This window comes from Callospermophilus lateralis, chromosome 10, assembly GCF_048772815.1.
Source record: "Callospermophilus lateralis isolate mCalLat2 chromosome 10, mCalLat2.hap1, whole genome shotgun sequence".
Lineage (NCBI taxonomy): Eukaryota > Metazoa > Chordata > Mammalia > Rodentia > Sciuridae > Callospermophilus > Callospermophilus lateralis.
The window spans coordinates 54,834,911-54,848,510 of record NC_135314.1 but is presented as its reverse complement, the minus strand read 5'-3'; the positions used below and the strand labels follow the sequence as shown (position 1 = coordinate 54,848,510).

Below are 13,600 nucleotides of genomic sequence, written 5' to 3'. Positions count from 1 at the left end.
ATGCTAGGCAAATGCTCTATTGTTAAGCTACCTCCTCAGCCCAAATAACCCCTTTCCTATCCTTTTATGACTCAGGCTCCAGGGAATCTTATTCAAAAAGTGTGCAGACCCTTCTACTGACTAACCCTGGCCAACCCAGGAGGGGTCCTGGGTCAAGTTGTCATCTTTCTGTTACCAGGGTTATTTTTAATTTGAAAGGCTTTCATGAAAGCCAGTCCAGTTTTTCTGTCCCTCAGTAACTCCATAATGAGGAAGAACCATCTCTGATAAAGCTTATCTTTAGGGTACAGGTTCTTACATACAGCCTCATTCACCTCCCACATGGTCCTCAGCTGTTGTTGTTTTTTTTTTAAATCCAAGCTAAGGAACTAAAATAATTTCATTGTTTTTTTTTTTTTTCCCTCTGCCATTGAGCCCAGTCTTGGGTCCCAGCTGAACCAGGATGATCAGAATGTGGGCCATGAGGGAGGCAGGGCTGGTGATAGAATTTTGTAGTTAGAATCCAAGGCAAGTGACAAGGTCTTGTTTTGACTTTCTTTACATCAATGGTTCTCCACAACCAAGGGAGCCATGCATGAATCCCTTTGAAAATCTTATGAAAACTAAATTTCTGAGATTCTGTCTCAGAAAAATGGACACATATGACATATGGGCAATGATATCCGTCCAGTCTCCTGAGGTTCCTGGCCCTCCCCCACCACATATGTCATGAAGGCAGGGTTAGGAGGCCTGCCTCAGTTTATGAGGTGTTCCAGGAACATGTACCTTTGTCCCCTGGTGAGCAGAGGGGAGGGTTACCTAGGCTGATATCTCCTAGCTCCTCACACTTTTCCATAGTTCTGGAGAAAAATTCATGATATATTCAAGTCATTACTGGTTTCTTGTTTAGCATTTGACACTGTTATGGTTTTTCCTAAGGAAAAGGCAGGTATCAGATGTCAAACTTTTTCCTGATCATGGCCTCTTGCCAGTTTATCTTAGATTCTGGTTATTCTAGCTCCATGGGGATGCTTTGGAGCTTATCTCTGGCAAACATTAACTCATGTATCTGTTACTCTGGGGAGGGTATAAGTCATGGGGAAAAATCCACTGTGTCTTATCTGCTCTCCTCTGTTCCTTGAGACCTACCAGGTAGACCTCAGTACTCACCACTACCTGTCCAATCCAGGACCTTGCTGATGATCCCATAATCCTTTGCATTTTCTTCTGTTACTGCTATTCACTTTTTAGGCATTTGGTTAATTATTATGTATTTGGAATTTTATGAATATCTCTTTTCCACATGTACTTGTATATTGTTTCTTACATAACATTGAAATTACATGTGGGGTATCTGTCCCCCAAACTAGAAGTCCCTTATAATCAGGAGCTCTACATTGTTTATTTTTGTACCCACAGTGATTAGAACTTTTCTTGGCTCATAGAGATTTTCAACAAATATTTTTTAAAACTAAATTTTTTAAACTATTAAAAAATTGTTTAAAACTTTAGGAATTGTTCCATGGCTAACCCATCCACATCTGATATGGTTAAGCAGTTTATATAGAAACATGTATTGGGGGGGATATATATATATTTATATATTTATATTTATATCCATCCCCATGGGGTCTCATTTTCATGGGAGTTTAGTATTTGTGTGGGATGGAGTGTATGTGCACAGACCTTTCTTTGTTGGTTACTGCAATTATTTGAAAATGATATCAAACCAACTTTTTTATTCTCTCCAATAATCTCTCATTGTCTGTGTCCTTCAAGTGCTTCTTCTCATTTGTTTATTTCTCTATTAAATCTTAACACCTCTTTCTTCTCTGCCTTCTGCCTTCTCATTTGGTTTACATATCCCAGACAGCCTAGACAGCAGCCACTCTGAGTAGCAACTTTATGCTAGTTCAGGACCAAGGACAGCAACATATATATCTTCCAAGGGTGGGAGGGTGCTTTAGTTTGCAAAGGCTTGTTCAGTAATATCATCCTTGAGTGTGTCCCTTCTCACCTACAAGCTGTACCAACAGTTCTGTAATACTGGCTATTACTTTGACCCTGATTGTTCATGTCTGACTGATATGTGCCAGCCTGTGCTTGGTATATCCCTGTGGCACTGCTTTTACCCCTGCCCATTGTGTTGAGACTGGGGGGGGGGATGTACAATTGGGGAATGAGAAATAGTGGAGGTGGGAACAGGGAGAAGCTCAAGGCTGAGGGTTGGGATGGCTCTATGGAGTGCCCAAGAGCTTGAGCTGCACAGTCATTGTTGTGGGTTTTACTGCCACACACACCTGAATTGCAGGACATGGGAAAGAGAGAGAGAGAAAAGAGATGTGTTGGAGAGGTGCTGGGTTTTTTCATATTTAGATGCCTTCCAGAGTTGCCTTCTATAAAGGCAGAACCCAAAGCCCACTCTTTAAATCATCAATTTCTTCTTTATGACCTGATTAAATTAAATACTATGGATATTCATGCTGGGAGGGAGAGGAACTGCAAGTGAGGATTCCAAGGATCAAAGTTCCACAGTATACACCTTCTGCCTATGAGCTCTTCTGTAACTCTCTCTAAATTATAATAGCAAATATATTGCTAATGTTCAGCTGGTGACCCACACGCATCACCGACAGGCTAATGTTTGAGGGCCCATCCGGGAGCAGTGGTCAATGGAACAAGAAAGACAATAAATCTTCCACCAACACCAACATCTGTGAAGTATGAGCACTTTAAATAATCTGGTCAGTTAGAAAACAGTCATCAGTTTAAAAAAAAAAGTGGTGGTAGGTGGAGAGAAGCAGTTCTGAAGTGGCCATTTTATTGTATCTGCATTGCACCCAAGGATGTCGACTTTTCTGGGAAGGAAGGGGAGGGAGAGTGAGTGAGTGAGTGAGCTTGTGTGTATTGCAGTTGAGGTCTCAATTCAAGCTAATATTAAATCTTGTGAAGAATAAACAGAAACGGTTTGCACATTAGCTGGGCTTAGAGAGGTGTTACCCACATATTTAAAGTGCTAATTATTAGTGATCTGTAATAGAGCTAATTTAGCTATGGCAAGTATTACAAACTTCTGCTCTTCAAAAGTAGCCCATTAGCTAGGACTTCATATCTAATATTGACTTTAGAAAGTTAATATTGAAATTGGCTGCGATTAGAGTTCATATGGAATCATGAGAGAGGAAGAAAGATGAAGATGGAAGTAGAAATAGGAACAGAGATAGCTCAGGAGGGGAAGAGGCACAGCAATTATTCAAACACCTTTGGGGTGGAAGACACCATTGTACTGTAGATATGGAAGACAGTCTCTGGGTCATTCCTTAAGCACCAGCTATATGGCAGGCACTGGAGAGACTAGGATAAGCATCCATTTCTTGCCTTCAAAGAGCTTAGAGTCTTGTGAAGGAGCCAGTTGTGGCTGTGAACAGTGGCACAACAGCAGGGAACATGCTGTGTGATACCCAGACAAGGCAACACCATCCCAACTCGGGGGGGTGGTGAAGCCATTAGGGAAAGCACCTGGGACTGTTTCCAGCTCACATCAGTGCAGGGCAGAAAATGTTCCTTGCAAGGAGTGAAGTTCAAATGCATGTCACAGTTGAGATAAGGTAGACATTGCTCCTCTCTAGTGTCCCTCTGGTTACCATCTCAAGTCTCCCAGCTACTGCCTCATGCAACATGCTTAGAAAAGGTCACTTCTTAGCAACTGCCAAAAGGAGAACCATTGTTGTTGTTTTGTTTTGCTCCCCATTTGCATTGAAATTAGGTTAGCAGAGGTTCCTGAATGTTCTTGACCTAGAAGTCCCTTGGCTAGGGAAGAGAACTTTATCATACCATCCCTTCTGCCTGCCTGCTGTGCAGGGGGAGAGGGGACACCACTGAGCCTGCCTGACATTTGTGGGTAGCAGTGATCAGGGACTCAGGAGTAGGCCTCGCTGCAGGTTCCCAGGTTGGGAAGAGGCATGTGGGTCTCTGCTGTATGCTGTGTTCTATTGCTGACATAAAGCTGCCCAGTAGCTTTCACTGCCAGATTTATTCCTTCCTCTCAGCACACACTTCCTGCCTTGGCGGTAGTTGTTTTAAGGAGAGCTCCAAGGAACATATTTATAGTTGCCGCAGGAGTTTTCCAACAGTCAGTTTTCTCAATAGCTCATTAGCGTCTGTAAAGAGGCGACAAGAACTTTCACCTCTATTTTTGCAAGTCCATGAGCATACAAACACACACAGCTCTTTATCTCTTGCTTTTATTACCTTTTCTTATCATTTTCTACCATTCTTGCCATGTCTCTCTCCTCTTATATCAATTTAGGAAAGAGGGGAATAAAAGATGGAGGATGAGGGGAATAAAGATCTTTACCCACTAATAAGTTCCCTACAAACCCCAGTTACACATATGTCCCAAGAGTTTTGCTCATCTGTTTTCTACACAGAAGGACCCATGCCCTTAAGTCTCTTTCCTTTATGATTCAGTCCTGTTTGGGGTCTTCATGGTCTTCTGGCCTGGCTGGCTCCCAGGAGGTAACTCAGACAAATATTCTTTCCTGCCACTCTTGAGATTTAGGGAGAAAATCAAAAGAGACAAAGTTCCAGTGCCCCTGCCCCCACATTCCACCACCAGCTTCAGGAGGAGCCATGAGTCTCAGTTTCCCTGTCTCAAACATAGAGCAAAATGTGAGCTGGAGATTGGGGACAGAGGCTACTGGGCCAAGACCTGTTCTGAGCCACATCCTTCCTCTGGGGCCAGCCAGATTCCACCCAGCTCTGGCCCTTGCACAGCCCCAGATCTCTGTGTCCTCAGAATCATGTGCAGACACCTCTTGGCCACTGCTTCCCAGGAGTCATATCACCTGCAGCCTCCTAGCCTCTTAGTCTGTTTTTCTGTTCAGCTGGTAAACTCCATCTGTGGCACTGTTTATTGGTCCCCTCCTCTCTACTTTGGCAGGTGCTGCTTCCCTTCACCTCTTGGCTCTTTCCTTGTTCAAGAGTTCATTCAAAGATACCTCCTCAGGGGAGCCTGCCTTGACAAATCACCTCCACCTCATCACACTCACCATCTTCTTGGAACTGGTGTGTGCTCAGTTTCAGTTCAATATTTTTGAGCTGCTTTTGTGTGACAGGCACTGTGATAGGTATGGGGGTATAACAATGAGTGTGACAGGGTCCTCACCCCCAAGGCTTCAGGATCAGTTAATGGAAAGTGCAATGGAAAATGTAAATGCCATTCAGGAGTGATAAGATATGGCTAGGAACAGCTCAAGTTGATGGGGAAGTCAGGGAGACTTCACAGGGAAAATGGATTAGAGATTTAGGAGGTAGAATCAACAGAACCACATGAGTGAATTGATAAATGTGCTGAAGGAGGAAGGAGGCATCCTACATGCATCTCAGGTTTCTGTTTTGGCACCTTGGTGGATAACAGCACCAATTATCAAGTTACTGTGGAATCAGAATTGCCAGGTTGGGGACAAGGTGAGGTCTTTATCAGAATCTCAGAATCTTTTTTTTTTCTTCGTCTTTAAAGAGAGAGAGAGAGAGAGAGAGAGAGAGAGAGAGAACTTTTTTAATATTTATTTTTCAGTTTTCGGTGGACACAACATCTTTATTTTATTTTTATTTGGTACTGAGGATTGAACCCAGCGCCCCACGCATGCCAGGTGAGCGCATTACAGCTTGAGCCACATCCCCAGCCCCAGAATCTCAGAATCTTACTTCATCTTTTATTTAGAGTCTGGAAGCTTCCTGGTATCAGGGGGAAATAGGAACTGGAAACTCCTAGAGGGCAGAAATTGGGTCCCCTACTCTGAGGGAGTGAATTTCATGAGATGAACACTGTGTGCTCATTAGATATAGAGCTCTTTGGATAAGGCTCCCCTCCTTTTTCTGGTTCTTATCCAGTATTGCTCAGTTTTGGAGAGTCTGCACCTGTAGAAGGAGGAGAAGATGAGCTAAAGAGGCAAAAACTGGCTTCTCTGTCCTCCAGGGCCACCTAGAGATGGCATTTTGTTCTCTTAATCATGATCAATGATGATTTTATAGTACTGAGAGTAGTTAGAGAAGGCAGAGCTTGAAGGGTATGAAGGAAGATTTGTTGTGAAATTAAAATATCTGCTGATGAAGTAGTGGCTTAATGTGCCAGATCCTGAGCAACTTGGACAGACAATTTATGAACACTCTGGCTCACAAAAAACCCAGAGTGGTCTACTATCAGTGCCCTGGAGCAGGTAAGTATCCATCTCCTAGATAGCCTTTCTATTCCAGTGCTGAATGTCAAGGATGTATTACAGGGCAAATACTGAATCTCTGGAATAGCCCTGGACAGTGGTGAGAGGTCTTCGGTAGCAGGGCAGAAGGGTTCTGAGCAGCATTAGATCTGATTTTAAAGGCCCTGTTTATACCAGGATGAAGGAGGTTCCCCCCTACCCTCCCACCCCCTGCTTCTAAGATTACTCTCTGGAACAGAAAAACATACTTTAGTACTCCAATATTTCCCCAAATGTAATGTGCACTTTGATTCACCAGGGTCCTTGTTAAGATGCAGGTTCTGACTCAGTAGGTCTAGGTTGGAACCTGAGATTCTGCGTTTTTAACAAGATCCTGGGTGTAGGCGGTGCTTATTACTTTGAGTAGCAAGCCTTTAGAACTTGCCTTTAGGAAGCCTTTCCTTTCAAAGTGGCACTGACTCACTGTTGTGCTGCAGTGCAGAGTTCTAAGAGCTCATTTGGCCAACCTCTGTTTGGGTCCAATTTTGACATCTTTTTGTTCTCAGGGTCTCATCAATTCTTCTTGAGCAATTATGTGCTAGGCCTTATTTTAGGCTTTAGTGATACTAAGACAAAATAAGAAAGGAATCCTCTTCCCAGGGGAAATCAAAGCAGAGATAGATAGACAGGCAAATAGGACAACAAACGGTTATCAGAGGCAGAACGTCACCTTGGAGGAGACCCATGCTGGAGGATCCTGGGGAGGTGGCAGTGGTAATGAATGCAAGGGGGCTCACACGCTGGATGCTCTAGGGATAGAGTGGGGAAAAAAAGACGCAGAAACCTGAGTATTGGGAAATTTGTCATCTTGTTGGTGAAACAGAGCTCAGGTCCATTTGAAACAAGATTCAAAAACTTACACAGTCATTTCTAAATGACAAATGAAGGGGGTGTGACTGACAACTGAAAGGAAATAAAGAGCAACCTATGGCTACCCTGGCAGCTTACACCTCCAAATCCCCACTCGGTAGTTTTTCTTTTCTTGTTGAAGTTAGGATGACTCTCTGAGGGAGGCTAGCATGCAGAACAAGCCACTCTGCCACCCTGGGGGATTCACTGGGTTTTCCAGACCCACAAAACCACAGACAGGGCCCTTGCCACAAGGGCCAGTTCTGCCATTCCTACTTGGGACCACACATGAGGCTGGGAGCCAGAATGAGGATGATTGGCACTTTCTAGCATGGGAAATAGTGACAAGGAAAATGTGAGGAAGAATAGGCAGCAGCAGCAGCAACTTGAGCATAACACATTTGGGGCAAGAGGAGCCAAAATGGGTCTTGGAGGAGACCCATGCTGGAGGATCCTGAGGAGGTAGCAGTGGTAATTTTTACTTCACTAATAGATGCAGAGCATTTCAACTTTGCTAATTAACAGAACAGCAGGCTTGTAATTCTGACAGCAGCAGGACATGAATAGGGTGGGATTGGCACTGAATGCCAGCGAAGCATGCCTTTGTTCTTAGAGGAAGCACAACGCCCATGACGGGTCAGGTCCACGAGGATAGCCACAGGTTTGTGTTGTTTTCCCTGATGGCAACTCCAAGAGGTAGCAAGGGGCCTGCTATTTCAACTGGCTTTTCTTTTAAAGGAGGAAGCTATTGTACCATGGATCTAGTGCTTTTGGCTTAACAGTCCTATCAAATACACCTCGTTTCAGAAATCAGAGTTGCAGTGGCCGCCTCACAAGTGTTCCATCTCTCATCTCCCACGCTGGCCACTTGTACTACCTGAAAAATGGGATGGCCTTCCCTGAGCATCCCAGTCTCAAAACTGATTCCAGGAAAAGAATGGATTTGGAAAGCCAGGGAACAGTTGTTTTATCTTCCCACAGCACACTGAGTCTCATTAAGGAATTTGATCCCAATATTTTCTTTCAAAGAAGATCAATTTGATAATCTGTCGCTCTAAAAGGCCAATAAGTGTAAAGAAAAGATTTAGAAAGTCTTAGCATGTTAGGGCTGAGTGGTACCCTGGAGATCATTGACTCAGATCACCAGTGCTTAGTGTGACAGTTGGTGCTACTGACCTTGGTACGTCACATGAGTAAGGGTTAACTTTCATTCAGTCATTTATTCTTCCATTAAATATTTATTGAACATTTACTATGAATCTATTGAGACATGTACCTGATGGTAAAAACACGTTGCTATTTTACTGGTCCTGTTTGAGTTAGAATATGCTAACAGCCGGTTTCACAAGGGCCCTGGGGGGTTGATGCATAGGATCTTCAGCCAGTGCAAATAGGTTTTATATGCAAGGTCACCAATTTCTGAGATGCTGGGCTAATTAGTTGAGCTCTACTTGGCTCTACCTAATACATCTATTATTGAAAAAAGTTATTTGTAATTCAATTTTGGGCAAATGAAAACTATTTAAATCACTAAGGGAAATTTTATTTAAAGAGACCTTGGAAAAAATCCTTTCATAATGTAAAAAATCTTATTGTTGGAAATCACTGTTACCTAGTTATGCATTTTGTAAATCTAGACACTTTGGGTTTTCTTATGGTAGGCACACAACCAGGCAGATAGCCCGGTCTGAACTGTGTGGGGAGGACTCTGTCCTGGGAATGTTTGAATAGCTCAACCCAAAACACTGACATTATGCAGAACCCGTGACTACACGTGGACAAGCTGCACAGTGGCCCTTAGGTCCTGGATCCTGGATAGAGAAGGAAGAGTTGGGGCATGAGGACTGAGGTATGAGGATGAGAGTGGGAACTTAATCCGGGGTTGTTGCCAAAATTCTCAGGTGGGTTTCTTGGAAGAGTCAATGCTTAGAAACTGAGGGGTTGGTCTATGACTCTCCTCTGTAGATTGTCAGATTTGGACCCCAAGGGAGATGCCCAGCAGACAGAGGTCCTAGAGCAGGGGATCTGTGGCCTCTGTCTATCACACAGAGCACAAACCAACTGCTTGTCTCCTGGGGTCCACCTGTGTTGTGTTCCAACTGGTGATACACAACAGATTCCAGTCACAGCTCCGGCCGTTCTCTGTGAGAATCTTGTGGGGTACTTGGGTTCCATAGGGGTCCAGTGGGCCAGCCTAGGTTTTGTATGTGTATGGAAGCTGGGTCCTTTCTTCCCACACATTTCAACCATGCCAGATTGTTCTTTGCCTCCTGAGGCCACTGTTTCTCCAGCAAATCATTATTTTCCATTTGTTTTTTGAAACCCCAGTTCTCTGCATCCAGCCCCCTAACAGGAGCTTAGCTAGACCCTAGAAAGGACTTTCTAACCAGGAAGTGTGACATAGAGAATGAGCTACAGAGTGGGCATTTCCTTCCCAGGAGCTTTTTGTATCATCATCTCCTATTTTGGACTGAACCCTTTGTGGGTGGGGAGGGGGGTGGAAGAGGAGGGATACAGAAGGGTCATTGTCATCAACTTTGCTTCCAGCTATAGGATTTTTGTGATTTACTTTTCCCATTTGTAAAATGAAACTAATGATCATTGTGCCACCAGAGTAAAAGCATAAGTAATTATTCAGGGCATTGTAATCTATCTTGATATCAGTAAACTAATCCAGCAGATATTTACTAAGCACTTACTGTGAACCAGGCACTGTGCTAGGCTCTAGAGGTATATAAATAGCTTTTTTGTTGTTTTTTGATTTTGTTTTCTGTGCTGGGGATTGAAACCATGGGTGCTCTACACCCCCAGCCCTTTTTATTTTGAGAAGGGGTCTTACTAAGCTACTTGGACCCTTTGCTAAGTTGCTGAGGCTGGAGATCTTGAACTTGTGCTCTTCCTGCCTCAGCCTCCAGAGTCACTGGGATGACAAGCATGCACTACCACACCCAACTCAAAATGCTTTTCCATCTTCAAGTTTTGCAACACCAGCAAGGCTTCCAGGGCTGACTCCAGGGCATGGGGCTTTTTAAGTGGGGTGGGAGGTGACTTGGACTGTCCCCCTCCTTGAGAAGGGCCAGGAGGGTTTGCCCCTGGTTACCCTGAGACCTGGCATCACAGGGAAGTGTCCTCTCTGTTGTGGACCCTTACCCGCATTGGCCTGGGCGGCAGGGCTTTCTGGCAGATAATGGAATGGGAGGCTGAGGGTGGGATCCAGGGGCTCAACCGGCTGGCCTTTTACCCTACTCTCCCGTTTTTGTCATCCTACAGGGTCTTTTCGGAATGATGGTTTGAAAGCTTCTGATGTCCTTCCCATCCTAAAGGAAAAAGTGGCCTTCGTGTCTGGTGAGTTTTATCAACTTTCATTTGTAAAGGACCTGGAGAAGTTCTGCAGGTACACGTGTTCAGACACTTCTCTGTGTAGTAGTAAGAGAGAAGATGGGAGTGGCCTGCCTAGAGCATCAGCTTCTTCCCTTCGAGAGGCAGATAAAGCAGGATCCTGGTTCCAGCTGGAGGTTATGGGGGACCAGACACAGGCCCATACTCACCCTCATGCCCCTTCCTGCCTCACCTGCCTGGCCTGGCCAGAGCTGCCCAGAATCTCTGAGAGAAGCTGCTGATGGAAGAGGCTTTGCTCATATTCATTTCTGAGTGGAACATGTTGAGGAGATTTAAAAAAAAAATTTCAGATATAGTGGCATACACCTGTAATCCTGGCCAGTTAGGAGGCTGAGGCCAGCCTTAGCAACTTTATGAGGTCCTAAGTGATTTAGAAAGACCCTGTCTTCAAAGTAAAAATAAAATGGAAAGGGCTGGGGATATAGCTCAGTGGTAGAACACCCTTGGATTTAATCCCTAGTGCCGATAAATAAGTAAGTAAGTAAGTAAGAAAGAAAAACTTTTTTGGCTTCTCCTTCTCCTTCTTGGCAAAGGGGATTCTTGCATGTTTGTATTTAGGTGTTTTGTTCTGACTTCCAAATATTGATTCCTGACTTTTCTCCCCCACCCATCTTGTGCACCCTACCTCTTAACATATAATTCAGGGCTCAGCAATCTTCAGCCTGTAGGATAGCCACAGATTTTTGTAAATTAAGTTTTATTGGAACCCAGCCACATGGCATTTGTTTAGGTAGTATGTGTGTTTTCCATTGGTGCTATAACAGATTGCCACACGCTTGGCAGTTCCACTTTAGACCAGCTGGATCAGAACCTCTGGCAGGGTCCGAGGTCTGGGCTGGGCTGATGGCAGTGTGAGCAGACAGGGATCCCATTTTGAGAAACACACCCAAGTGTTATGACTTGTGGGCTGAGCCTTTATTTCTGGGTTATTTTTGTTGTCTACATGGAGCGGCCCTGGAGTCAGAGTACATTCTCCTTGGCACAGAGGTTCAGTTCACAGGCATTGCTGGCCTGGCTGCTGTGCACAGCCAAAATGGAAAGGGGTGAGGAGGGGAACTGAGGAAGGGGACAATAAGCACCAGTCATCTCCTATGTCATCAGGAAGGCAAAAGACCAACGAGTCAGAATTAGGTGTGGGAGAAGAAGCAGGCATGCAACAGGATTGCAGAATCCTTTGTAGGACACTAACACATTCCTAGTAGAAGTATTATGGTGTTATTTTTCATGCCATTTTTCTGTTAGGATGACACTGACCAGGAAGCTGCATTTCCTATTAGTGTTAGTGTTGCATATCTTCTTAGGAAGTGAGTCCCCGTCACCAAACATGGGGAGGTGTAGGCTGAACAACCCCTTGGGAGGATCCTGAGCATGATTTCAGTGTGTGTGAGGCATAAGTGAGACAACCCTACCATGAACTTGGATTCAGAGTGCTTGCTGAGCATGTAGGAAGACTGCGTGGAAGTCCTGGAGACCTCTGGGCAGTGCCAAGCCCCGCATGCCTGCTGCTCCCCGCAGCCTGGGCTCAGGGGACATGGCCCATAACTCACCTTCTTCTGTTTTATGGTCCTTAGTTAACCCGAGATCCTTCCTGTCCCCTGGGTATCCTGCTGATCCTCCCTTTTCTCTCATGGGAGGTCTTTCTTCCCTGGCAGTGCCTTCCTCACACCTTCTCCTGGTTTGAACTTCTCTTCTTCTGAAGTCCGATCCTCCTACAGGAAGCCTTCCTGGATTTAATGCATAGCCTCTGATGCCATCCTGTTCTGCATCAGTTTGGAGCATATGAAGGCAGACATGGTACACTCTGACAAGGTGACCCTTGTTTGATTGTTCATGGCTCATTTTCTCCATGTGCTTTCAGTCAGGACCCTGAGGCAGGGCCAGGAAAGGAAGACCCAGCAAAAACCTTCCCAGGTAGTAGAGAATTGACTTCATGGATCTCACAGAAGCAGCATGCCAGGAAAGTAGTCAGGGATGAGGCAGGTAGAAACGGCCCAGAGCTGGAGGAAGGAGCTGGGGGATGCATAGCTCCTTTCCACGTGAGCCTAGCAGCCTAGTGAGCAGCCTGGGGTAGGCCTTGCTCAGCCATGCCTGTGAGCCAGGAGCTTTGGGGCTTAGGGAACATTGCCCTTCTGTGCCTGGGACGGGTTCTGGAGGTGTCAGGCAGTTAATGACTGGCTACGTCTAAAACATGAACAAAAATAACAACAACAAAAAGCTGTGCACCCTGAGGTTTCAGGAGACAAAACACAAAAATAAAATAAATAAACCCCAAATTAAACGATGCTGAATAACCATTGTGTTTCGTTTACGAAAAGGAAAGAACAAGGCAAGGAAGGTGGTGGGTAGAGAAACCACTGGTCGTGCTCACCCTCCCCTGCAAGCACCCCAGCTTTGGCCAGAGGAAAGCAAAGTAGCTGCCATGGCAACAAACATCTGGAGTCAGTCAGGGCAGCCCAGCCTCTTCGGCACGTGGGTGTATGTGGGTCAGGGCTGTGGCTGTCCCTCAGTGAGCTTCTGTTGTTCCTACCTTGCCGTGTGGGCCCCTTGTTCACAGCCCATGGGCTCCCTGGCCTCCCTGGCTTCCCTTCTGCTACTTTATGTCTCCCACTCACCACATCCATTGTCCCTTCCACCCCACCTGCTTTCTGGTGCAGGGCCCACCCCACCCTGGGATCTTTGTGCACATACATACCCTCCTTTGGCTACCTCCCAGGGTTCCTTTCTGCTTCCTCATCTCCCACCAACACGATTTTCTGTAGTTCCCAGGGAAACTCCATGCCACTGAACCTTATCTTTTGTACCCTGGACCCAAGTGTCTCAAAGTGTTTCCATAGAAGAGTCCCAAACAATCATTCTCAAAAAAAAAAATTATAAAAACAGAAAGAGGTTCTTGTCTTAAATAAAATTGGGAAATGCTGCATGTTAAAGCATCAGCATCACTTATCTCTGTTTTTCCTCTCTCCTTGAATAATGCAACCTGCCTAAGAAAAAAGAACAGCTCCACCCACTGGGGGCTGGACCCCTCCCCTCTTACCCACTCTGAAGCCTTGAATGTATCCATTGCCCACCTCCCTTCCGGCATAATGATTCTCTTCCTCTGTGCTCGCTCATTT

At 45.2% G+C, this 13,600-nt stretch overlaps 1 protein-coding gene across 7 annotated transcripts in view; it reads left to right on the top strand.

The window, feature by feature from the left end:
* Kalrn (kalirin RhoGEF kinase) overlaps positions 1–13,600 on the top strand; it is a 627,901-nt gene that overhangs the window by 169,697 nt on the left and 444,604 nt on the right. For all 7 annotated transcript variants that reach the window (XM_076867942.2, XM_076867955.2, XM_076867941.2 and 4 more), the window contains exon 2: positions 10,359–10,433. In XM_076867942.2, coding sequence (XP_076724057.1) covers positions 10,359–10,433 — 75 coding nt within the window. The remainder of the gene's footprint in view (positions 1–10,358; positions 10,434–13,600) is intronic.